Raw genomic sequence first — 27,252 nt, forward strand, 5'->3', positions numbered from 1 at the left:
GTAGTTTGATTTTATCTTAGCACTTTGATCAGACAGAAGATTCAGTCACAGCCTCGTTGTAATGAATTAACTATTAAATAAAAGATTGTAAACCTGCTGTGGGCAGGAATGAGTTACAATAGGAAAACCTTTGATGCTGCTTTTTCGTACTCCTAATTCATATTAGTTGTGTGATTTAGAGTTTAAATGTGTGGTTTGAGAATTTAGGTTGGGATTTTTCACAATTGAAGAGAAGTAGGAAGAGCTGAAACTGAATTGCAGTACCAAAAATCTATATGGAGTTCTAATACTTTCTCCTCGTGTTACGGAGTTATGTTCATAACCTTTTCATTTGTGTAGCTTTCTCTCACCGCATCTCCTTTGACCCTCACAAGGACTCCGTGATGTGGCCAGGCAGTGAAGGATGGGCTTTTACCCTTGAGGAAACGGAGGCTGGGAAGTCATTGTGGTCACGCTGCCAGGCCCACAGCCCTAGCCTTCTGACAGTAGATAGGCTCTCCTAATTGGTCAGTTGGTCACGACTTTCCTTTTCCATCTATTTTAGGTGTTAGTGTCATAGAGATTGCTCTTATATAGGGGCAAAACTAATCTGAGAAGCATCCACTTTTAGTAGAAAGAGGGTGGGCTTTTGAAAACACAGACATGGGGTCAGTCTAGCCAGGGCCTCTCATTGACAGTGTGACCTGGTAAGTCAACATGTCTCTGAGCTTCTTAGTGGTGGTGCTTTTTTGGCTTGGGCTGTTTTAATCAGCTCAACAAAGCACTATCAATCTCCAGGACATCTGGGTTTTTTTGTGGTTACATTTGTCATTTGGAACAACCAGAGTCTCATTAAATTGACTACCTATTCCTCCCTAGCCTGGTATTTTTCGATTTCGTAGAATCATAGAATTTTACACTTGGAATCTTAGAAGTCATCGAAGGCAACTGCCTAATTTTTATAGATGAAACTAAAGCTCTGAAAGGTTGTTCTGTGCCAGCAGTTCTGTTGCTTGTTTAGTGGCAGGACCCCAACTAGGACCAAGGGCTCTCTGAACTGACCTGTCCAGTGTCCTCTCAACCACATGGTCGCTGACCTGGGTGGGGAGAGCCACTCTTTTCTGTCTTTTTCCTAATAAATAGCCTTTTGAGGTTTTCAGTTTAGCTACTTAATCTGAATGCTAATACATTTTTAATAAGGAAAATAAAGTGATCTGGGTTGAATTCCTGATTTATAACTTAGTGATTGTGAGTATGACTTTATGGTTCCAAAATCTCTTAAGAGGTTTATATTGCTTTTGAATTTATAAAAATTTTTTTAAATTATATTGACAGACTTAGACTTTTCTCCATGTTACTCTACAACAGCTAGTGGGTATAGCAACTAGTGGGTTTAATCCATTCGTTTTTTTAAGTCAAAACTGTTTTTCATATGATATGCACACATCTTTAGTTGTTTTCACTTTTTAACCACTTGTTTTGACATTGTATACTACTCTGCAAATAGAAAGGTCATTTGCTTAGAAAATGCTGACATTTTACTGAGCTGACATTTAACTTCATGATTCATCATAGTTAAACGAGTTGTGTAGTGTGAATTAACAATATGTAATGCGTTTTAAAAGATCATTATGCAATCAAGTGATAACTTGAAAATATTTATGCCCGTCCATTATTTAAAAATGTTTCAGCTAGGCTAAAAACTTTAAGTTAGAGATATTAATATGTAATTCAGAATAACTTTTTCTTCAAAAGTATTTGTTATGTTCTGAAACTAAGCCTTTTTTAAGTATCAAAATCTTTTAGTTGAATGTTGCCACTAAGCTGATGGAAATATTCTTTATTTGTATGAAGTAGATGTGACTCTTTCCCAAACATATTTTATGTCTAATTTGCTCAATTAGTACCCTTTTCTGTTGATTTCAGAGGTATTGTTTCTTTATACCCAGTTGATAAGCAAGTATTTCCTGAAGTGTCACCTCTTCCCTGAGGAATTAACACTGTGTAAACTACCAAGTGGATGTCCACCAGCATGTTCTGTTGGGCATGTTCTCTTGGCTTGACCTTCCCACTGAGTCCCGAACCTCCCCGCTTCTTACCACCACTGCCACTTCCCGCTCAAGGCCCAGCCTCCCTCATTCTTGCCCTGATTATTGCGCTACTCCCTCATGTTTCTGTCCCTTCCGCAACCCTGACCTCCTCCCCCTCTGGCAGCCAGAGTGACCCTTTTAAGAGGTCAGTCATTTCATAGCCTCCTCTGCTTCTCCTCACTCAGAGCAAAGCCTGCGGGACTCTTCATGGCCTTACCCCTCCTTCCCATCTCCCATGCCCGTCCACTAATTTCCCTTTTCCTTGTTCACACTTCTTTGGCTACATAGCCTCCTTGCTCTTTGCTGTTTGCTCTGCCTAGACTCTTTTTCCCAGATAATGACAGTGTCCTCTCCCTCACAGTAGTCCCCAAAGCACTTGCACATGCAGACACACTTCCTGTTTCTTCCCCTGTGTCTGCTCCACTGTCCTTGTCAGCTGACATACTATTTGCTTTTTTGTTGATTGCCTGTCTCTCCCTACCAGAATGTAAATTCTCCATGAGGAAAAGGACTTCACTTGGTTCACTGCTGTATTTCCCCAGAGCCTAGAACAGTGCCTGGCAGTTAGTAGGCACTCAATAATATTTGTTGAATTAATTAATTAATATATTCAGGAACTGCTTTTTTCGTAATCCTATAGTGAAGATGTTATCCTCTTTTAACACATATCACTTTCCCATTTTAACTTTCAGTTTTTATTAAAGCACATTGAAAACATAACCCTTAAAATCAAAGTTTTATAAACATAGGAAATTTTAATGATTTTTCTCTAGCTTAAAGATTTTATCAAAGAACTTTTGCCTATAGTTAAACTTAAGGCTAGCTTAGTTCAAAATCTACGTTTCTGTTATCTTCATGGCTGTATTTAAAAATAAAAATTAGAGCATTCCTAAAAGTGAAACATCATCAATTTGTGGGAAAATTAATGCTCAGAAGTAGGACTTCTTACTTTTATTTCTCTCGATTATAGGTGAAGTGTTTGACTATTTGGTCGCACATGGAAGAATGAAGGAAAAAGAAGCAAGAGCTAAATTTAGACAGGTATGAATTAATGCACCTTTATTAATTTAATAAAGTTATCTTGCTTATTAAACCCTGAAGCAAACAGTGTTTGCCTCTCTAAATGGTTATAAGGCCCATTGGAGGGAGCAGGGAGGGAGGGGTTAGCCATTCAGTTCAACAAAAATTTATTAAGTATCTTTCATGCCTAAGGCACTGTGCAAGAAGCAACATGGTTCTATTTCTAGCTTTATCAAGATTTTCACCTCATTCTTAACCTTAGTTTTTGACAGTTTAGCCTCAAAAATCTAGAGTCTTTCAAAACACCTATGATTGCATTAATTAAAACCATTTCCCAGTTTTTAGCAAGAAGAGTGTCACAATCTCAGAATTCATTATTAGTTTTGTCTTACATAAGCCAGATGTAGGCTTAAATTTAACTTAAAAACTTAAATACTAATGGTACTTTGAATTAAAACCTATTAAATGACAAATTTTGAGACTAATCTTTGGCTATTATTTAATTTCTCATATCCTCAACTTTTCTACCTACAAAAATTGGAAGTTATATTTGATGATTAATTTTGAAGTGCTTTCCAGTTCTGATATTTTATTCTGTGATCTACGGAGGGAAGCTCAAATTTCTCTTTATGACAAAACAAAGTTGGTTTGGCCCCTTTCCATAACTATACTCTGCATTTTTATAAATTGACCACTTAAAAGCCAAGAGGTTTTTTTTTGCCTCACAAACCTTAAATTCCTTCCCACTAAGTTGAATCTGTCTGACTCGCAAACATTTATGTGAATATGGTTTGTTGACTGTGAAGAATAGACGAGTGAGTGCCGCCAGCAACAGCAGGTTTGAGCCTGACCCTCTCCAGGGAAGCAACTAGTGCTTAACCCTGTGACTGCTCCTCACTTTTTCCGTCTCCACACATCCCCCTGTCAGGGTCTCACTTGTCAGAGGGACTCGGACATTTACTAACCTACATGTTGAGGCAATCGCTCAGGCTTTTATTTTAAATTTCCTGCAGAGGGGCGCCTCGGTGGCTCAGTCGGTTAAGCATTTGCCTTCAGCTCAGGTCATGATCCCGGGGTCCTGGGACAGAGCCGCAAGTTAGGCTCCCCCTCCTCAGCAGGAAGTCTGTTTCTCCTCGCTCTGCCTCTCCACCTCACTTGTGCTAGCTCCTTCTCTTTCTCTCTCTCTCAAATAAATAAATAACCTTTAAAGAAAAAATAAATAAATTTCCTGCAGAAAATCTCAAGTCTTTATCTGAGGAACCCATTAGTTGGTCAAGGAAAGATAATTTATGTGCTTTTATAACTAATGACTTAATTTACACTCTTACAATTTAATGTAATCCTTTCTTCTTGCCATAGTATTTCCTTAAGATCCCTCATTTAAACCTGGAAGGATCAATCAGGATATTGGTGTTTACACTTTGCTCTGTTGCTAATTGCCAGGCTTTCCAAAAGTTTATAAGCCATTCTTACATTGACTAAATAAGAAGTTTCCTTCTTTGTGGCAAAGAGGAAGGTATGCCATACACAAGGTACACTCCACATGAAAATGTTAACTGTCAGAAACAGGCCCTTCTTTCCACATCCATCAGCAGATGGTTTCTCCTTCCCACCTCCTTGGCCATTCTCATCCTAAGGACCGCTTGTGTGGTTTTAAGCGTTTGAATGAGCTCTATTCTTTTCAAAGAGAGAGAATAGAATCCTGGCTCCATCATCTTTCCTCACCTCTTTCTTGGTGGGTTGGTAATGTTGCTGCCTCTGCTCTTTCCTGTCTGACTGGAGGTAAATTAGGTTTGCGTTCATATTTCAATCTGGGAAACATCCAGATTCTTAACTTTTTTAAAGAAATAACTGCTTCTAGCTTAAAGGCATGCAAAAAAACCCAGTGATTTATTTATTTATTTATTTATTTATTTTTAAAGATTTTTTTTATTATTATTTGACAGAGACAGCAAGAAAGGGAACACAAGCAGAGGGAGTGGGAGAGGGAGAAGCAGGCTTCCCACTGAGCAGGGAGCCCGATGCGGGGCTTGATCCCAGGACTCTGGGATCATGACCTGAGCCGAAGGCAGACACCCAATGACTAAGCCACCCAGGCGCCCCAAAAACCCAGTGATTTAAAGTTGAATGTTTTCAGGTTATTGTGGCTTTAAAAGGTTAACTGAGTTGTTTGGAGGTAAAAGGAGAACTTCTTTGATCTCTCTGAGAAAGGGTAGGAAATTGTCAAATGTTACTCAGAGGCAGAATTTGAAAATAACCTGTAGGAGAAATCTCAGTATTGGGGGGGGCGGTGAAAAGAGGGACAGTCGGATCAGGCAGAAGTAAGGTCAGTGGTACCCACATCTTAGGCAGTGTACCTGTTTGTTTTGGGAAAACAAAGTTACTGACTTCCCAGCTTTCATGCAGAGTAGCACAGCATAAATGATCATCCAAGGTAACAGGTGTTCTAAACCATATTTTGGCATTGGAATTTTTATATTTTTTGTTGATTATAAGTGGATCTGGGGGCACCTGGGTGGCTCAGTCGTTAAGCATCTGCCCTCGGGGGCGCCTGGGTGGCTCAGTCGTTAAGCGACTGCCTTCGGCTCAGGTCATGATCCTGGAGTCCCGGGATCGAGTCCCGCATCGGGCTCCCTGCTCGGCGGGGAGTCTGCTTCTCCCTCTCCCACTCCCCGTTTGTGTTCCCTCTCTCGCTGTGTCTTTCTCTGTCAAATAAATAAATAAAATCTTTAAAAAAAAAAAAAGCATCTGCCCTCGGCTCAGGTCATGATGGATCGAGCCCCACATCGGGCTCCCTGCTTGGCGGGAAGCCTGCTTCTCCCTCTCCCTCTCCCACTCCCCCTGCTTATGTTCCCTCTCAATGTCTCTCTGTCAAATAAATAAATAAAATCTTAAAAAAAAAAAAAAAGTGGGTCTGATCTTGTGAATATTCACTTTATAAAGTATGTAGCTGCTTAGTGAAGCCCTGATTTTGGCATCACCCCACCCTAACCCCAGTCCAGCTTCTCCTTGCTCCTTGTTCTGAACCAAAATGCCAACTGATAAAACAGCCTGGGGTGCCCAGCTGGCTTAGTCAGTAGAGCGTGCAACTCTTGATTTCAAGGTCGTGAGTTCAAGCCCCACACTGGGCGTGGAGCCTACTTAAAAACAAAAGAAGCATTCTCTGAGTGTTTATGTCCAGTGTAGGTGGGTGTGTGGGGCTTACAATTAAAAGCTGATGATGATCTGGATAAACAAGAAAGATTTTATTTATTTATTTGGCAGAGAGAGACAGTGAGAGAGGGAACACAAGCAGGGGGAGTGGGAGAGGGAGAAGCAGGCTTCCCGCCAAGCAGGAAGCCCAGTGCGGGGCTCGATCCCAGGACCCTGGGACCATGACCTGAGCCGAAGGCAGAGGCTTAACCAACTGAGCCACCCAGGCGCCCCAACAAGGAGTATTTTCATTAGAACCCCAGTTTTGCATATATGTGGTCATGTGTAGTTACACCAGCATAACGCCAACAAAAAGATTAGAAGCAGATACACTAAAACAACAAGAGATGTTATCAGGCATGTGCTTATATGTACCTTTCTGTATTTCCTAAAATTCCTATAATAGGCATATAAAACTTTTATTGATTAGAAAAGGAGGCTTCTGGGGGTGCCTGGGTGGCTCAGTTGGTTAAGTATCTGCCTTCACTTAAGCTCAGGTCATGATCCCAGGGTTCTGGGATCAAACCCCGTATTGGGCTCCCTGCTCAGTTGGGAGCCTGCTTGTCCCTCTCCCTCTGCTGCTCCCGCACCCCCCCCCCCAACTTGTGTGCTCTTTCTCTCTCTATATATAAAACCTTTAAAAACAGAGAGAGAGAGAGAAGAAGAAGAAAGAAAAGGAGGCTTCTTAAAAAATTACAAGTAAGAGGCGCCTGGGTGGCTCATTCGGTTAAGCGTCTGCCTTTGCCTCAGGTCAAGATCCTGGGGTCCGTGGATTGAGCCCTGCATCCGGCTCCCTGCTCAGTGGGAGTCTGCTTCACCCTCTGCCTGTTGCTCTCCCTGCTTGTGTTCTCTCTCTCTCTCTCTCTCTATCAAATAAATGTTTTTAAAAATCTTTAAAAAAAAATTACACGTGTGAAATTTCAGCAAAATAGTTGTTTAATCAACAGTACTAATCACAGGAGTGATCCAAAGTTGACTAAATAAAGGCATACCATTTGCTGAGAGTAGAAGGAGACCCTTATGGATCGAGCACAGAGTAGCTTACCTAGTTTGTAGTTCACATATATTATAACATTTACTCTTCCATTTTAAGGAAGAGGAAACCGATCCTCAGAAAGGTAAGTTTTGCTGTCTTTGAACCCACATCAGCTAAAAAGAAGAGAGTGTTGTAAGGAGCAGTCCTGACTGGGAAGAGAAGTAGTTAACAGAGGAGACCCAACCTGGATGAATTTGTGGCCATGGATAGTCTGTAACTGCCAGTTTAGTTTCGAGTTAATTACATGGAAATTATATGGAAAGCTTGCACCAGAGCCATCTGATCCTGGGTCTGGGGGCAGCTAGGGTCTTCCAGATCCTGGTGATTTGTTGGGCCCTGGCACCATATTCACAGATAACCAGAATGTCAGGGGGTAGGCCCAAGAGGAGACTTTCCAGTGAAAACGAGAGCGAGCAGGAAGAACATGCTCACCTATCTCTTCTTGCCCTCACCCCTGAATGCACAAGAAAATTATTTTTAGAGATCCACACAGACAGTCAGGTGCTCACTGAGTATTTTGCATGTGTGAACATTAATGAGATTTTCATCTTAATGATGGTGATTGGGGCACCTGGGTGGCTCAGTTGGTTAAGCGACTGCCTTCGGCTCAGGTCATGATCCTGGAGTCCCTGGATCGAGTCCCGCATTGGGCTCCCTGCTCGGCAGGGAGTCTGCTTCTCCCTCTGACCCTCCTCCCTCTCATGCTCTCTGTCTCTCATTCTCTCTCTCTCTCTCAAATAAATAAATAAAATCTTAAAAAAAAAAAGTTTAATGATGGTGATTAACCTGTGTCTCTCCTGTGCAGATCGTATCTGCAGTCCAGTACTGCCACCAAAAACGGATTGTTCACAGAGACCTCAAGGTGAGTTGCAGGGCCCTTAGTCTGTGAGTGTATGCTCTGCCTGTATGTGCTCAGTTCTACTGGTGGTCACAGATTAGATTGCCTTATTAAATAAGAAAAGGTAAATCCTATAATAATTGATTCTTTTAGTCAGGTTTTGGTATTAATGAAATATGAAGTTTATTAAAAGTATCTTACATTTCAGTTAAGGTAGCTCATAATTGGTCTCTGTGGAAATATTATCACACTACCAAAGAGGTGGGGCCTCCCAAAAGCTATGCTGTCACCTAGACGGTGCCCTCAGTGCCACCTGGCCACCTCTTCTGTGTCTCTGGTCAGTGTGGTGCTGCCCGGAGACCTACTTACTGCCCACTGCTTCACTTCTGGCCCACTCTTGGCATGGGATAAGGTTTTCTGTTTCCCAGAGAACGTAGAAATGCCAGGCAGAAATGTCCAGTTCCCCAGCAAGCCTGCAAAGTAAGCTGCGCCCGTGCCCACCCTTCACCTCTCAGAATACTCCTCTTGTTGCAGGCAGTAGGGCGGCTCTGCTCACCCTGCCTCTGGGTTCTGGGCCCTCTCTACCTCCCGGCTTCTCACCAGCAGCATTTACAAAAACATGCTGAAGTCTGCACTGTCTTTTACCAAAAAAAACCTCTCCACCCCAAGTCCCCTTCCAGATACACTAGTTTTCTCTCTCTACTTTCACAACCGCATCTCCCTAAACATCGTCTAGATTTGTTGGTCCTCGCTTCCTCCCCTTCCGCATGCCATTATCATCAACTACTTGCTCCTCTCCACATCCACCCATGCTGCTTACACATCCACTCTAGTTGCTGCAGTGGCCACCTGTATGCTGATGACCCCAGATCCATGCCTGCGGCCAGAGCTGACAGATGGGCGACAGCTAAGCCCTACTTCTGTCCCTTGGGTTCAGCAGGTTCATAGCCTACCTTCTTCCTTCCTGAACGGGAATGTTCATTTCTCATTCTGATGCCTCATGTCCCTCGGTGCCTCAGTCTCCTTTGCTCTACCATCCACTCAGTCCCCAGGTCCTTTTGCTACTGTTTCCTAAACCTTTTTTGAGCATGCTGTTTCCTGTCTCTGGGGCCACTGTCTTCACCCAGACTGCCAGCATCTCGTACACCAGTTTTTTGTTGGTCTTCCTTGCTTCCAATCTTGCCTCTCCCTCCCTTGTCTATTTTACACCCTGCAACCAGAATGGTCTTTTAAAAATACAAATAATGGCGCCTGGGTGGCTCATTTGGTTAAGCGACTGCCTTCGGCTCACGTCATGATCCTGGAGTCCCAGGATCGAGTCCCGCATCGGGCTCCCTGCTCAGCAGGGAGTCTGCTTCTCCCTCTCCCGCTCCCCCCTCTTGTGCTCTCTCTCTCTCACTCTCTCTCTCAAATAAATAAATAAAATCTTTTTAAAAAATACAAATACAAATAAGATTGTCGTTTTCCTGCTTGAGTTAATGGCTTCCCATTGCCCTTAGGTGGAAAACTTGAACTTCCTACCAGTCACTCAACTGGCCCTTTGTGATTCGGCCATGGCCATGTCCCCTGCACCTCTTTTCCACACACTGTCTTTCAGTTTCTTGAGTGTAAAGCATGTTCTCTCTTTCCTTCTGGGTTTTCAGACTGTTTATATTCTGCCTCCCACCTCACACCCACTACTATTACCTAAGCCTCCAGGCAGCGGCTCTGATTTCACCCCCCTCTAGGAAGCCTTCCTGCACCTGTTAGTGCTGGGCCCACAGCTCCCCACACATCCTCAGTTACAGCACTGAGGTCAGAGTGCAGCTGCTTGGTCTTCTGCCTTTCCCCCTCTAACCTGTGAGCTCCTTGAGGGCCAGACCCGGTCTATCTTGTTCATCATATGTTCAGACACAAATATAATGCCGGGTGTGTCATCGGCATGTGGTAGATGTTTACTGAAATAAATGAAGATGACTGTGATCTGTATCTTGAATGAGGTCCAGGGCTCTCCCCTCCCCAGTAATAGCCATTGCACAGCTCTTCAGCCGTTTTTATAAAACGTGGCTGGCCGCTTAAAGCAAGTGTTCATTTTTTTAAAAGCCACTTATTATTAATTGAGAAAGCTATTTAAATAATTTTTTTTTTAATCATGGGGCATTTGTTGTTTAAAATATTGCCAGAGTTAATCTATACCTTGTATCTGTTACTGGTTATTAATGTTAAAAAATTAAAAATCTTGGGGCGCCTGGCTGGCTCAGTCATAAGAACATCTGATTCTTGATCCCAGGAGTTCCAGCTCCACATTGGGTATAGTGATTACTTAAAAATAAAACTAAAATAATAAGTATAATAAAATATAAATAATAAACATAATAAAAAATAAAATTAGAAATTCTAATTTATCTTCTGTTTTTATGTTTTTCCTCTAGAAAGAATGTTTCCTTATTTTTTTCATTAGGTTATGTTAACTTTATATCATTAAAAAAAGCTTTTATGAAATAAATGCCTAATTCTGTCACAGTTCTAATTCTATTTTGGTTAAATTTCATTTTTGTCTTGATGTTTTCCCTCTAGGCCGAAAATCTATTGTTAGATGCTGATATGAACATTAAAATAGCTGACTTTGGTTTTAGCAATGAATTTACTGTTGGCAGTAAACTGGATACGTTTTGTGGCAGTCCTCCATATGCAGCCCCAGAGCTCTTCCAGGGCAAGAAATACGACGGGCCGGAAGTGGACGTGTGGAGCCTTGGCGTAATTCTCTACACTCTAGTCAGCGGGTCACTCCCCTTTGATGGACAGAACCTAAAGGTATAAGAACCAGTTGTTATCCACCCTCTTCAGAATGCTAAACATTTTATTAAATGATGAGGGTTAATATTTTAATGATCTGTCAGTATGATGGGGTCTCAGTGGGTTCTTTTTTAACCTAAAATTTGACTCAACTAGTTTTCTTTCCTCCCTGCCCCCCCAAAGGAACTGAGAGAAAGAGTATTAAGAGGGAAATACAGAATCCCTTTCTACATGTCCACAGACTGTGAAAACCTTCTCAAACGTTTCCTGGTGCTAAATCCAATAAAACGAGGCACTCTAGAGGTAATTGCATAAGTGCAAAATAAGTAATGACTTTGGAGAGTCTTTACAGTATTTTTAGAACTTTGCTTGGTTTGTATGACATATTGAATACTCTCCTGGGGCTTTTTAAGCAGGAATTGAGACATTGACTTTTTTAAAAGTTATCCTCTGAGATATAATCCTTGAAATGTTGAAAATAAATTTTTCTAAATATTGTGGTTATCAGCATGTTTTATTTTATGCTGCTAATGAATAGTTCACCTTTCAGCAAATCATGAAGGACAGATGGATCAATGCAGGGCATGAAGAAGATGAACTTAAACCATTTGTTGAACCCGAACTAGACATCTCAGACCAGAAAAGAATAGGTAATTTACTCTGTGCCTGCGTCCTTGTGTGTGTGCAAGTAACATACTTCTGTTTTGACTCCTATGGATATGCCTAAAATGGGAATAATAGGAAGTTAAACATAAGTTACATGAGTCAGCTTATCTGTTTTGTCGTATTTAGGAACTTACCTGTAGTTTCCTAGAATGGGAACTTAGAAATAAGCCAACTGCCCATTTATGTTAGAAAATCTATGATGTTTTCGGTCAAATAATGGAAATTATTTTATCCTGTAACACAGTGATTTTGTATCCAGACAAAACACATAAACTATATTATGTCCTTCTTTTAGATATTATGGTGGGAATGGGATATTCACAAGAAGAAATTCAAGAATCTCTTAGTAAAATGAAATACGATGAGATCACAGCTACATATTTGCTATTGGGGAGAAAATCTTCAGAGGTAAGAGTAATCAGAAAGAGCGAATATGACTTTTAGGTAAATGATGAGTTTAGTAAGCTCTTTCCTTAATATATATAACATTTGATGTATCATTTTTAAACTTACCTGCAAATGACAGATCTAACTGCTATGACCATTATTAATTTTAATTTTGAGGTAGTAACCTTAACGGTGGGTATTGTCACAAACTTGAATGTCATAAGTTAACCTATAGTCATTAATAGTTTAGAAATGATGTAAAGTATGAGATGAAGTGAACAGAGAGCATTTTAAATTATATGAAAAAGCCTAGAAAGAAAATCATAAATACCTATCCTTTCTTGAGCTTTTTTATCAGTCAGAAAATATTTTTGCCCAAATTGAAGGTTGTCACTTTTGTGCATTGTGATTCTTCGTCCGTAAATGAACTGTTTGTGAGAGGTTTGTGTGTTAGGAGAAGTTCAGTTTCCTAACATGTCCTTTGGGTCCGTGTTGTGGTTTGCTCTGTTCTTCTCATTTCCTCGTAGCTGGATGCTAGTGACTCCAGTTCTAGCAGCAATCTTTCACTTGCTAAGGTTAGGCCAAGCAGTGACCTCAACAGCGGGACTGGCCAGTCTCCTCACCACAAGGTGCAGAGAAGTGTTTCTTCCAGCCAGAAGCAGAGGCGGTACAGCGACCATGGTAAGTTTGAGATCGTTGCAGTGTGTCCTCCTGCAGTCTCCCCTTACACAAGAGACCTCGTAACATTGGGAAGCTCAAGGCCTACTGGGACGGGAAATTGACTTGGTTTATTTTCAGGGCATTTCCTTCCTACCAGTCCTCGTGATGGCGTGATCATCTCAAGGCTCTGATCTCTCTGGTACACTCACTCCTCTGGGACTCCGGCTTCAATCTCTGGTTCTCTGTTCGCTCTCTTCCCCATCTCTGCATTGGATTTACTTTCCTGAGCGTTGTCCAGCACTTTTGCAGTGCTGAAAATGTTCTAGATCTGTGCTGTCCCATAGAGTAGTCACTGGCCACATGTGGCTGTTGAGCACTTGAACTGGGGAGATGGTTTTCAGTTTTGATTAAGCCAAATTTATGTAGCTACATGTGGACAGCCGTGGAGAATGTATAGTACCCCAGTTTGCCTCAGTTGGTTTAAATTTTTGACTTGGGTCATTCTCAGCCGCACACTCTAGCTGTTGATGTGTCTTAACACCCTCACTCTTAAAATATTCACCATAGATGTGAATCTTTTATGAGCCTTTGGACCCTAAAAGATATGGTTACCAAACTTAACGATTATTCTGCCTTCCAGGCAGCCCCGTGTGTGGGGATCCAGAGACTCTACCCCGCGCGCGCACACGTGTGTGTGTATGTGTGTGCACAAGCATGCATGCGTGCTTATTTCACCTGTAACCTGTGAATGTGCACATGGCATTTGTAAACCTAGTGTTGATCTGGGTCTCTTGTCTCTTTGGTCATGTTCAGGTTAGTTGTTACGGAGGGGTTTTCAGTGCCTCTGGACAACAGGGCATTTAGCAAAATGCCTACAGATTGCTCTAAACCATCTAGTTTAAAGGGAATTATTCCTAAATTCTTGGTTGGAGGGGGAACTGGTTTTTGTTTTGGGTTTTTTGTTTTGTTTTTTAGTTTTCTCTTATCTCTAGTGACTATCTTAATAAGTTAATTCTTCCCTAAGCACATATATTCCATTTGGATTGGTAATGCCTTTTTTCTCCAGCTCAGAAAATTTTAGAGCGGAAAAGAGCTTTAGCCATGGTGTCATACACTCACCTAACCCCCATTTTATCAATAAGGATAAAGGCCAAGAGAGCTCACTAAGTCTCCCAAGGTTGCAGAGAAGTGGGAACACCTGTGAGAGAACCCCCGGACTTCTGGCCCCGGGTCCTGTGGCTCTGTCCACTAACCCACTGACCGATTACCTCATGGAGTAGTATTTTTATAATAATAATGATCCTTCCTTCTTGGAGCCTCTAATATTAAAAAGTGCATAAAAGAGGGGCACCTGGGGCGCCTGGGTGGCTCAGTTGGTTGAGCAACTGCCTTCGGCTCAGGTCATGATCCTGGAGTCCCTGGATCGAGTCCCGCATCGGGCTTCCTGCTCGGCAGGGAGTCTGCTTCGTCCTCTGACCCTATCCCCTCTCAGGTGTTCTCTCTCTCTCATTCTCTCTCTCTCAAATAAATAAATAAAATCTTTAAAAAAAAAAAAGAGGGGCACCTGGCTGGCTCAGTCAGTAGAGCATGCAACTCTTAATCTCAGGGTTGTGAATTCAAGCCCCAAGTTGGGTGTGGAGCCTACTTAAAAACAAAAAACAAACAAAAAAAATTTCATAAAAGAATATTTCCAGAAATCCATGTATATAGAAAGTCACTGACCCGATTCTATGTTGTTTTTTTATTCTTTTATGGGGATGAAGATAGTGGTCAGCAAAGGAAAGATTTTGGTTATGCCTCTGGCTGTGTTCTTTTAAGTGCTAAAAATGGGATAGATTGTATATACAGTATCTAGTAAAGCATACCCCCTTTATACCAAGTAAAGGCAGACAAGCCTGCAGCTAACCCAGCTTTTAGCTTGTCTCTCATCTCTCCCCTTGTTTCCTACTTCTAGATGCCAACAGTTTACATATGCCTGCTTCTGTAGAATTACAACTTGTTTTTTCTGTGGTTCTTAATTTGGGTCACCTGTGTGAACCCCCTGTATGTGTGTACATATTTTTCTAGGAAAGGTGATCTTCATTAGATTTTCAAAGCGTTCTTTGTCTTGTAAAAAAAAAAAAAAAAAGTAGAGAATCACTAGTTTATTAATCAATAAATGGTATTGGGGCATATGGTAGTTATCAGAAAAAAATAAATTTGCATCCATTTCTCACATCTTATACAAGGGTAGATTCCATTTGGAATAAAGATGTAAATATAAAAATATGGAAATATTAAAACATGAGATAATTTGCCTTTTCTTTATAACTTGGACTAGTGAGGGTCGTTCTGACTGTAATCCCAGTACTAACAGCCATGAAAGAAAAGACGTATTTACCAAGTTTGACTATGTAAAAATCGCATTTCTGTGTGAGACAGTCAGTCACACCATAGAACGCTACTTGGCAATAAAAAAGAACAAAGTATTGATGGGTGCAACCATTTGTATAGATCTCAAGGGAACTATGCTGAGCGGGGAAAAAAAATCTCAAAAGCTGTCATGAAATTGATTCCGTTCGTGTAACATTCTCTAAAAGAGAGAATTCCAGAGATGGAGACCAGACCAGTGGTTGCCAGTGTTTAGGGAACTAGAGGTTGGGGTGGAGAGGATGGCTGTGCTGGAAAAGGACAGTCTTTTTTTTTTTTTTTTTTTAAAGATTTTACTTACTTATTTGACAGAGAGAGACACAGCGAAAGAGGGAACACAAGCAGGGGGAGTGGGAGAGGGAGAAGCAGGCTCCCTGCGGAGCAGGGAGCCCGATGCGGGGCTCGATCCCGGGACCCTGGGATCATGACCCGAGCCGAAGGCGGACGCTTAACGACTGAGCCACCCAGGCGCCCCAGAAAAGGACAGTCTTGAGACGGAACTGCTCTGGCTTGACTGGTGGCTAGCCTGGGTGGTTCCTATGCATGGAACTCACTGTGGCACTGGTGAGACAGTGTAGTCAGGTTTCAAAGCAGATCAGCAGTAACCCTAAAAATGTAGGACGTCCTTAGCTGTCTCATGCTGTTGAGAAGAAAGATAAGTGTTAAGGGTAATATCACCCATACTTGGTTAATTCTTTGTTTTTTATGTTAAAATTCCCAAACTTAAAGCTTAATTGTTTCCCTCCTACAAATAAAAGCAAACCTTTGTATACTTCTAATTCAGTTCCAAATAAATTTACCATTTAGATTTTTCTCCAAGAAGTGGCTTTTTTGTACCCCACCCCAAGCCCTCTTTATTAGATTTAAAATATAAAGTCTCTTCTATAGAATAGATGATGAGCATTTGATGCCATTCCTGAAGATTACCGCTGGATGACATACATAACGAATATACTAGTTATCTTGTTCATTTCCACAATTCTTTGAACTCCAAATCTCCTGGGCTACCATCAGTCTCCAGATGCTTTTTTGTAGGGCATAAGTTAATTGTCCATCCAGGATGCTCCCAGGTGTATTCCTCCTGGGGTGGGAATGTGGCTGGGAACATGGCGTTCCTCTGCTTGTGTCCCCTTTCCCTGGCTACTCAAATTCCTGTTTATCTAGAAGATTATGAGTGCTTTAAAAAAGATCCAGGATAAAACTTCAAAAGTAATGACCCATAAATCTGTTCTGTTCCGAAAGGTGAAGGCCTCTCTCGTACAAAAAAGGATAAGGTTCACTCAGATGTACCAGGCGAAGCAGTTCATTCTGCATGATGTATGTACATCAAGTTAGTTTGATTATTTATCTGTACAGTAACACTCTCTGAAGATGTTTTCAGTGGACAGCTATCCCTGAAGATGTCTCTGAAGCACAACTATACAAGCTTATGAATTAAAAAAACAAAGAACAAACAAAACCAAAACTTTAAGAAAAGTAGAAAGGGACAAGTAAGTGAAATTTCAAAATGGAACTCATTGCGTAGGGAAGACATTATACATGAACGGGAAACATCCTACAGGATTTTACTGTCGTATTTTCTTAGATGATAGCAGTCTTAAGTCATCTTATAAAATATGTTTATTTTCACAGAATAAAATGTAAAACTATGTTCTGGCTTTTAAAAAGTAACGCTTTATTTTAGCTGGACCAGCTATTCCTTCAGTTGTGGCATATCCGAAAAGGAGTCAGACCAGCACTGCAGATAGTGACCTCAAAGAAGATGGAATTCCTTCCCGGAAATCAAGCGGAAGTGCTGTTGGAGGAAAGGGAATTGCTCCAGCCAGTCCCATGCTTGGGAACGCAAGTAATCCCAATAAGGCCGATATTCCTGAACGCAAGAAAAGCTCTACTGTCCCTAGTGTAAGTATTGTTAAGCTAGAGAGCATTCCTAGCATTGTAGGGTTATGGCAGTCTGGGCGTTTTGTTCCTCTGTTCTTACCCACCTGCAGTAGTGTCCCCACCAGGCCACCATGCCCAGTCTCAGCCTCTAGAGATCACCTTCAATACCTGTGTTGAAGGTGTTTCTTGCTGAGCCCCATCCCACTGGATGAGTGTTCAGATCTTTCTTGTCAAGGGCTGTTTCTGGTTATTCCACAAGCATCTGCTGAGCTTTAGGTCATTTCAGGTGCTGAGAAATAGAAATACCTCATAGCCTAAGAGGAAATAAATAAAACCAAATGATGACAGTGCAGACCGGCGACTGCAGACAGAAGCCTAACAGAGTCTCTGCAGGACACTGGGAGGTCTGATTGCCTGAGGGCCTGGGATATGGTTTGCATCTTCATAGGGCTCTCACGATAAAGAACATTTGAATGAGTCCTTACTGTGTGCCAGGGACTCTGCCAAGTGCTTTTCCATGTATTAGCTAAATTTTAGGTGAGAAAATGAAGAAAAGTTAGGTAATTTCCTAAAATTATACTGCTGGTCTGTATCCATCTCTTAATCCCTATCCTTAACAAATCTTCCCCTTAAATAGGTAGTATTTATTAAACTAAATTCAGTCTATTCAGTTTCAGGAACTTTTCTGTGAATTGAAACATGTTCTATCTGACTAATACAGTAATTATTATTCTTAGCACTCTTGAAGTAATTTTAGAAAGAATTTGCAGAGACTGTCGTCTTAGGAATATTCTGTTAACCACATTTTTTCCTACAAAGTTAACAGTGACATAGCCCTCCCTCTACCTCAAAAAACCCAAAGTGAGAGGACCCATGGAGAAGCTGGGCTGCTCCTTTTGGGAGGCTTTTATTTGTGCTGTTCTGGGCATAGGAGCTCATAGGGAAGCCTGAGGGGGTTTGTCTGCTCTATCCTCTGACCTTGTGTTTTATCAGAGTGAACCCTGTGTGAAAAGGTTTTTTATTTTGCTTTCCTAATGACCTAAAGTTGGGTTGTGACGTCACAGCTCTACAATTTAAGTTCAGCCTCCAGCTTTTGCTGACATTTGTGAGAGGAAGGTAAGATATGTCTTTTGCCTTCATGACTTTCTGTCCCTGTTGCTCTACTCAACTGCACACCTCCTCCCTTTTGAAGATGTACCCCAAGCATTGTCAGTCATCCATATCTGATTATTTATAAAAGATAAAAGTAACGTTATTAAAATTTTCTCCCATTTAGACTGGAATCTCCCTGTACATGGTCTACTTGTGTGATAGTAAAGGTGGCTGCTTCTCTTTGTTTAAAAATTATTCGTATCTGATGAAATTCCTTAGTTGTTAATTCCTTGCTTGTTAATTTTGAAAGCATTAGCTTTTTAAAAACTGGCGTGAAATTCATGTGACATAAATAACCATTTTGAAGCAGACTGTTTGGTGGCATTTGGTACATTCACGGTGTTGTGCAACCACCACCTCTCTCAAGTTCTGAAACTTGATTTCATTACCCCAGAAAAACATCCTATATCCTTTAAATAATCATTCTCCTCTCCCCCATATCCTGGCAACTGCTAATCTGCTTTCTCTCCTAATGGATTTGCCTACTGTGGGTACTGCATATAAATGGCCTCCTTCCATACACAACCTTTTGTGACTGACTTCTTTCCCTCAGCGTAATAATATTCTCAAGGTTCATCCAAGTTGTAGCATGTATCAGCACTTCCTGCCTTTTTAAGTGTCAGTTTATTGCTCTGTTCATCCCTTGATGGACATTTAGATTGTTTCTACCTTTTGGTTATTGTTAATAACATTGCTATAAACATTTATGTGTAGGTTTCTATTTAGACTTGTGTTTTCATTTCTGTTGGATACATGCCTAGGAATGAAATTGCTGGCTCCTATGGTAATTCAATAATTAACTTTTTTTTTTTTTAAGATTTTATTTATTTGAGAGAGAAAGTGAGAGAGAGAAAGAGCACAGGATGGGGGAGCGGGAGAGGGAGAAGCAGACTCCCTGCTGAGCAGGGAGCCCGATGTGGGACTTGATCCTGGAATTCCAGGATCGTGACCTGAGCCGAAGGCAGTCGCCCAACCAACTGAGCCACCCAGGCACCCAATAATTAACTTTTTTTGAGGCACTGCCAAACTCCAAACTTCCCCACACTGACTGTACCATTTCCCATTCCTTCCATATACGAGAGTCCCTATTTCTCCACATCCTTGTCAGCACTTGTTATTTTCTGTTTTTTATTATAGCTGTTCTAGGGGCGCCTGGGTGGCTCAGTTGCTAAGCGTCTGCCTTCGGCTCAGGTCATGGTCCCAGGGTCCTGGGATCGAGCCCCCATTGGGCTCCCTGCTCCTTGGGAAGCCTGCTTCTCCCTCTCCCACTCCCCCTGCTTGTGTTCCCTTTCTCACTGTGTCTCTCTCTGTCAAATAAATAAAATCTTTAAAAAAAAAAAAATCTATTATTATAGCTGTTCTAATGGGCAAAAAGTGGTCCCTTGTTGTGCCTTTGATTGGCATTTCTTTAATGACCAGTGGTGTTGAGCATCTTTTCATGTGCTCATTGGCCTTCTTTGGGGATATGCCTGTTCAAGTCTTTTGCCCATTTTTAAACCAGACTGTTTGTCATTTTGTAGTTGAGTTGTAAGAGTTTTCTATGTATGTTAAAACTTTACCAAATATATGATGTGAAGATATTTTCTCCTATTCTGTGGGTTCTCTTTTTACATTCTTGGTAATATCCTTTGATGCACAAAAGTTTCTAATTTTGATAAAGTCCAGTTTATCAGTTTTTTTCCTTTTGTTATTCGTGCTTTGGTGTCATATCTCTGAATCTGTATAATGCAAGGTTGTGCAGACTTACCTGTGTCTTTACTAATAGTTTTATAGTTTTAACACTTACGTTTAGATCTTTATTTTTCATTTTTATTATTTTCATGCTTATTATTACCTAATTTGTATATTTACCTTATATTTCTAATCCTTGCTTTTTGATTTTTGTTTTAAAAACAGTAGCTATCAGGGCGCCTGGGTTGCTCAGATGGTTAAGCGTCTGCCTTCGGCTCAGGTCGTGATCCCGGGGTCCTGGGATCAAATCCCATATTGGGCTCCTGGCTCAGCGGGGAGCCTGCTTCTCCCTCCCCCTGCTCACGCTCTCTCTCTCTACCTCTGTGTCTCAAATGAATAAATAAAATCTTAAAAAAAAAACAACAACAACATAAAAACAGTGGCTATCTTCCTACTCTGTTCTAAGTGTGTTATTAATTTATGGATTATTATAGCCAACTTTTTGGAGTCACTCTACCATAGCCAGCTTTCATTCCTTCTGCCAGGAGACAGGACAGAGACTGTTGCCTCCACTGCCATTTGTGATCTTTTTAGGCAGTACTACTGATAGCTTACTGTCGGTTTATTCAAAGACCAAATTATTCATGTGTATTTAGATGAGCTTTTTTTTCCTCTTTGTACTCTCCTTATTACTGAATGGTAAAAAGATAAAAAAATGCCTCCTCCTTTGTTTTTAATAGAGTAATACAGCATCTGGTGGAATGACACGGCGAAATACATATGTTTGCAGTGAAAGAACTACAGCTGATAGACATTCAGTAATTCAGAATGGGAAAGAAAACAGGTATGAAATTTTACCTGTTTGCAAGAAAATTTGTTTTTCCCAAAAGAAATGGAAGCATGTTGTTTACTTCTCAGTTTTTATAATCAGAATTCAGATAATAATGGTAAGTATTCTTTCACGGTAAGTTAAATACAACGCAAATTTTTAGCGAGATACTAGAATTCCAAATTCCTCTCATTGTCCAGAGCTTATCAGGCTGTGTGTGTCATGGTTGAAAGGGTTGAGTTAAATCAGGGAGCTTTCCTACAGGAGACACATCTTAAGCTGTGTTGTAATTGTAGAATAGCAAATAGGGGAGTGGACATTATTTTGTGTATATTAACAAGTTGAACAAAGGGTGAAGTGGGGAGGGATAACGACCCAGGGCACAGGGAGCCAGGCCTCTGGAGGACAGTGTGAGGCAGGGTGAGTGAGACTTCAGTAACAGGCCAGCAGTTTACCAAAGGGGCCAAGTGGATAAGTTGAGTGGGAAAAGTGGGATAAAGTAGGGCCAAAGACCATCGTTTAGGGGGAGAGAAAAAAGAGAAGAAAGAGGTTGGGATTGATGGAGTAGTCAAATATATTCTGTATGGAACAAATTTCTCAGGCAAGCATGGATTTTTCTTCTTTCTTTTGGTAAGAGTAGCATATAAATTAAATTCAGAGGGGTGAGGTAAAGCCACAATGAGCAAGTAAAGTTCTGGAGTAGAAATCCATTAAGTAAATTCCCACCATCTTTCATTGTCCCCAGCTGCCTAACTTGAACATTGTCTGGTCTCGTCACAGTCCCATGTCTGGCATCAAAACGGTTTCTTTCTTTTTTGCTGACATTTACTTTCTGAAGATGCATTGTATGGTTTCTTTTCCCTTTAGATCTCATTAGTCAAATGTTTGATCACTAACTCTTATGACAGCCTAAGCAAAGATTCTTCTTTCCTCTTTCATCCTCAAAACCAGACTGTTTATCATTTCCCTCTTCCATAGACTACTTAACTTTGAATTGACATGAAGCTAAAAGCTTATTGTGTGAGATTGTGTTGGTTATTCAGTGCGTTTTTAAAAATATTTACACTCCAGTGTTCTCTTTTCTGATTCCTATGTGTGTACTTGTTTTAACATTGTCTTTTTCCTTGTGATTAAAAACTATCGATAGGGCGCCTGGGTGGCTCAGTCAGTTGAGCGACTGCCTTCGGCTCAGGTCATGATCCCAGGGTCCCGGGATCGAGTCCCACATCGGGCTCCTTGCTCTGCGGGGAGCCTGCTTCTCCCTCTCCCACTCCCCCTGCTTGTGTTCCCTCTCTCACTGTGTCTCTCTCTGTCAAATAAATAAATAAAATCTTTAAAAACAAAACAAAACAAAAAAACTATCGATAGCTTGAGTATGATATGGCAGCTGTGCTAGATAGCTTACAAATAATTGATTTTTTAATAGTAGTCTATTCTCTGGTAAAGTTTCTTACATTACATTCTCAAATCTATCATTTCTCCTAGTTCAAAATTATTTAATAGAATAATAGAATAATAATAAATATTTAATAGAATAGAATTATTTAATTATATCAATAGAAGACAATTAGAGTGTCTAATGTAAATGTTGTTTCATGACTCTTCTTCCTTTTGGAAATTCTTTTTAGTTGCTGAACTACTTTACCAGATTCTTTTTGACCTTTAGGAAATACAGTTCTCTGAGGTAAAAGGCTGTTAAGACCAGGATCTGCTCTCTGCTCCCCAGCTTGTGTTTGTGTGGTGCACATGCTCTTCTGACTCTCCCTTCCTGCAGTATTCGATTCACTCTTTGGAAACGATTTGAAGAATTCTCTAATCTCTTTGGAATCATTACCTGTCTGTGTCTTCCCTGTCAGGGCTGACCCCTCCTTATCCCAGCCTAGGCCTCGTTGCTACAGTAGCTTCGATCATTTAAATGCTTTGCTTTTGAAAGTATTGTTTTTATCTTTAGCCAAGTAGAGCCTCAGTGTCAAACCACTCAAGACATGGCCCAAAATTTGTATAATATCTGGATTTTCTTTTTCTTTCTATTATACAAATGCATTGAAAAACTGTGGGAAATTATTGGAGGCTTGAATGGCAAACTGGTCATATTTTTTACTTTCAGTTAGGGCAATAAATGTGACAACTTTCTCGCCCTTAAAGTCGATGCTGAGTTGTAAATTGGATGCACTGCACCTTCTCTGTGCACAGATGACTTCTCAGGCAGGTGGTTACTTTCTCCTCTCCCCATGTAGATCTCTGACTCCTTGACTAAAATACTGGTGAGCTACAGGATGCCTGGATCCCTGTTAACTTCTGGAAGAAGGACGTTCATTTTCATTTTTAACCATGAATATGTGGGACTTTTTTCTTACGTGTGCATATGTTTATACAAAATTCTAACATGAGCGTGATCATGGCTAGTAAAGGCTGTGCAAGTTTGAACCGAAGGCTGTACACGTCCTAGACAAGCTCTTCTCCAGCTGTCTTCCAAATCCTGCCATGAGCATGGGGTGATGTTTTAAATTCTCCCCACTGGCAATGTCATCGTTTCATTTTAAAATTAATTTTATGGATTAATTCTTACCAGGGCAGTCTTTCTGTTTTATCAGGCCTACTGTATGAAAATAAAAAGAAATCATTGTTGTTTAAAGGACAGAAGTTACAGGATTTGGCAAACTCTTGCTTTGGCTTGAGCACATGTGAACTGTTTTCTAAGTCAGACCATTGTTTTGACATCGGGCATGCTGAAATCCATCTTACTTTTGCTACATCTCCTGATGTAATTATTCTACCTTCTTCTGACGGCAGACTCTGACCATGGCCCATTTCCAACAATGACGAATAGTCAGTATAAACTAGGCGTGAGAAAGTGTAACCACATCTTCAGTTGTATGGTTCTGTCACAGTTGTGTAGGTTCTTACAATGAGTCTTAAACACTTAGCACAGAGGCTGACGCATAGTGCTCAACACATACTAGCTTATGAAAGTATTGATGATAAACCATTCAGATGGGAATGTCAAGAATTTTCTTAGTTTACACTGATTTCTCGACTTAATTATTTGGCAACCTACACACATAACGTGGACTCTGTGTCCTCTTTCATATGCTTTTAGATACCTATAGGAGACTGTTGGAAAATGTATTCAGTTGAGGGCCCCCGAGGATGTAGTGTGATATGGTTATAATAAAGCACAACAGAATCTTTTCAAAAAAGTTTTAGGTATTTGATATTCTAGGTAAGATTTTAAAATTGTGGGGCGCCTGGGTGGCTTAGTCATTAAGCATCTGCCTTCAGCTCAGGTCATGATCCCAGGGTGCTGGGATCGAGCCCCACATTGGGCTCCCTGCTCAGTGGGAAGCCTGCTTCTCCCTCTCCTACTGCTTCCCCTGCTTGTGCTCTCTCGCTCTCTCTGTCAAATAAATAAAATCTTTAAAAAAAAAAAAAAAAGATTTTAAAGTTGTAAAGTGTTTCTATTATTTTATCCATTTATCCATTTGTCCTACATTAAGGCACAGGGATTGAGCAGAGAAAGTTCACACATGTATCTTTTAGGTTAAATTTTTAATTCTGCCTTTACCCAATCACTGAGTATGGTTTGAGTCAGCAACCAAAACATACCATATTAGAATGTTCTGATAGGGCATAAATGTCATATCAAACAAATTCAAAATACCTATCCTTTAGTAACTGTAAGTAGATTAGAGTTTCCAAAAATGATAATCAGACATAAATACAAAGCAGTTAGATTAATAGGAACCTCAAACAACTTGAATTGTAAGAAATTGTATTACTATTAATATTATTTCTGTAGGTTACTATTTCTGTAGGTTAAGGTTTGAAAATGGTTTTCCCTTAGACCCAGAAATACTAAAAATGTAAGGCAGCTACTGTTTTGCTGATGTAGATGATTATGGGCTAATCTATTAAATATAACCACCATTTATTTTTAGCACTTTTCTGGTGGTAAAATTTTGTCCAGTTTTCGCAGCAACCAACTTGATGACCTTTTAGAATACTGTGTCAAAAAAATTTTTTTTAATTTACAATGAAAATATCAATTTACACTTCCCTTTTTGGAAAGGTTTATAACTTTAAGGAGGGTCACTTTTTTGCTGCAAAGTGTCCGTCCAGTCTTGCCATGTTTATGTGCCTTGTAGATCTTGCCTACACGGTCCAGCCATTGAGCGGTATGCCTTCGGGAGAGAGGTGGGGGGAATAGATAGGCATCTTCTTGCTCTGTATGCTGACTAAAAGCCCTTTACTTCTTCACGGTCTTTGGGATCATTCATATTCTCCAGGGAAGAAGCTAGACAACCCCTGTCTTCCTTTATTCCCCTGCTTTTAATGCACCCATTGATCCTAGCTCCTAATTTGAGCAAGAGAATGTCAGCAACTAGGCAGAGACATCAAGTGGGTTGACCCTTGACCTGTCCTGAACAGATAATAGAGCACAAAAGACAGTCATTATTTATCTGTAACTTGTTAAAGAATAAAGTTGTGTGTATATATATATATATATATATATACACACACATATATATATACACACACGTATGTATGTCTGTATGAGAAACAAGCAAGCATTTCTCAGATAGTTGAATCTGTTTCTCCCTCTCCCGCCCCCACCTCTCACTACTATACTTGACTAGTCTTTAAAAAGAGTTGAATCAGTTAGGACTATGTGTTACAGGTGACAGGAACCCAGTCCAAACAAACTTAAACTAAAAAGGGCATCGGGACACCTGGGTGGCTCAGTTGGTTAAGCGGCTGCCTTCTGCCCGGGTCATGATCCTGGGGTCCTGGGATCGAGTCCCACATCGGGCTCCTTGCTCAGTAGGGAGCCTGCTTCTCTCTCTCTCTCTCTCCCTTTGCTTGTGCTCTCTCTGTCAAATAAATAAAATCTTAAAAATATCAATAAATAATAAAAAGGGCATCTTTGGGGCACCTGAGTGGCTCACTCAGTTGAGCGGCAATTGACTCTTTCTTGATTTCGGATCAGGTGATCTCGGGGTTGTGAGATTGAGCCCCCCATCAGGCTCTGCGCTCAGTGGTGAGTCTGCTTGGGATTCTCTCTCTCCTTCTCCCTCTGCCCCCCCCCACCCCGCCACGCATGCGCTCGCGCACTCTCAAATAAGTAAATCTTTTTTTAAACAGTGTATCTTTGAGTTCCTATAACCAAAAAAGTGCAGGGAAAGTCAGGGTCTGTCTCCTGATTTCGCTTCCTCTGTAGTGGTTCCCTGGTTGGGCTCAGCAGCATTAGACTTGGCATCTTCCCACACTCAGCTCCTCGGACAGAAGCCCTGGGGCTGTCTCTGGGTCCATGCTGGTGTGGTTCTAGCCATGTGCCCATCCTGTCACTGGCCGGAGTGGCTGCGAAAGTCTGGGATGGAGTCAGTGACATCCAGAGCCTAGGAACTTGTTTCCTTCATAGCAGAATTCAAGTGTCATTGCCCCAGGTAAAAGAGTGGGTGCCAAGTGGCAAAAACACAAAACTGAATCTATTTTTATCTTCATAAGGCATTTGTTTCCAATTCTTCTGTGACTACATTAGAGCCATTCTCCCAAGTCAGAGGACAAAATTCTCAAACAAAAATGCAGGGACAAACAGATCTTGAGCAATTTATTACAGACACATCTCCCCCACCCCACCGATTAGGATTGTCAGAGCTCCAGTGACCCATTTCATTAACTTACCTTTTCAGTTAGGAGAGCATTTATTGGGCACCATGCTTTAGGACACTCAAGCAGGGAAGGGTCACTGTGATACCGTATGGTGTGCAGTGGCAGGTGAACGTAGTACAGAAGGGGATGATAAGCTGCTGATGGGAAAGGACATCAGGGAAAACTTCATGGAGAGGGTGACCTCTGGGTTAAATTTTGATGAAAATAGAAGATGCCTGCTCTCCAGACACAGAGAATAGTTCCTGTGAAAGTTGTTTGACCTGATGTATGACCAGGGGTTTACACATCATAGAAGCTCCCAAAAGTCAAGTTCCAAAAGGTAACAGTAGAAGGTAGAGCCTGGAGCTGCAGCCGGGGCTGGGCTGTGGGTGCCTGAGGGAATGAGTGGGATGCTAGGGTGAGGGATCTGAACTCAGTCCTGAAGACACAGTGTACTTTTGAAAGGCTATAAGCAGATGAGTGGCCAGTGAAGGCCAGGAGACCAGTGAAGACAGGTGCTAAGGTATAGACCAGGTGGGAGAGAGGGAAGACCCTCTGTGGGGAGACCCTGGGGTAGAGGTGGGGAGGGTGTGCAGACTAGTGTGCACGATCACAATTGTGAATCCCTGGCTCGCTTCAAAGGAGAGAAACTGCCTCTTTGGAACTCCAAGGGCAGGATGACTGAGCTGGAATTAAGGAACAACGTGGCCATGGTGAGGCTCGTGTCACTCTCTATGCCAGGTGAAGCTGCAGGCGTCCAGCCACGTCTGTCGCTCTTTTTCTTTGTCTACAAGTAGTTAAATTACTCTTATTAGTTTTCCTGCCTTGAAAAAAGGGGCTCTGTTGACCCCTTAGGAATTTTGACTTGTTTGTAAAGAAGTGAATGTCCTTTACATAGGAAGATTCTCATCTATCTTTAAACAGCATAGGACACTTGGATAAATAGCACCTAGTTACTATACCTGTCGTTTTACTAGTCCATTTAAAATATGTCTGTGTGCTTGGGGAACAGGTCGAA

The 27,252-nt window shown here is 41.2% G+C and overlaps 1 protein-coding gene across 12 annotated transcripts in view; it reads left to right on the top strand.

The window, feature by feature from the left end:
• MARK3 (microtubule affinity regulating kinase 3) overlaps positions 1-27,252 on the top strand; it is a 122,373-nt gene that overhangs the window by 84,961 nt on the left and 10,160 nt on the right. For 10 of the 12 annotated variants that reach the window (XM_064571642.1, XM_045901576.3, XM_045901579.3 and 7 more), the window contains 9 exons: positions 3,040-3,110; positions 8,123-8,179; positions 10,712-10,948; positions 11,114-11,233; positions 11,481-11,580; positions 11,892-12,004; positions 12,511-12,664; positions 16,737-16,954; positions 20,497-20,600. In XM_064571642.1, coding sequence (XP_064427712.1) covers positions 3,040-3,110; positions 8,123-8,179; positions 10,712-10,948; positions 11,114-11,233; positions 11,481-11,580; positions 11,892-12,004; positions 12,511-12,664; positions 16,737-16,954; positions 20,497-20,600 — 1,174 coding nt within the window. The remainder of the gene's footprint in view (positions 1-3,039; positions 3,111-8,122; positions 8,180-10,711; positions 10,949-11,113; positions 11,234-11,480; positions 11,581-11,891; positions 12,005-12,510; positions 12,665-16,736; positions 16,955-20,496; positions 20,601-27,252) is intronic. The other 2 variants (XM_045901577.3, XM_045901581.3) reach the window with 1 other exon arrangement.

Source organism: Mirounga angustirostris, unplaced genomic scaffold (genome assembly GCF_029215605.1).
Source record: "Mirounga angustirostris isolate CCGP_5_RB_7025 unplaced genomic scaffold, mMirAng1.0.hap1 SCAF_9, whole genome shotgun sequence".
Lineage (NCBI taxonomy): Eukaryota > Metazoa > Chordata > Mammalia > Carnivora > Phocidae > Mirounga > Mirounga angustirostris.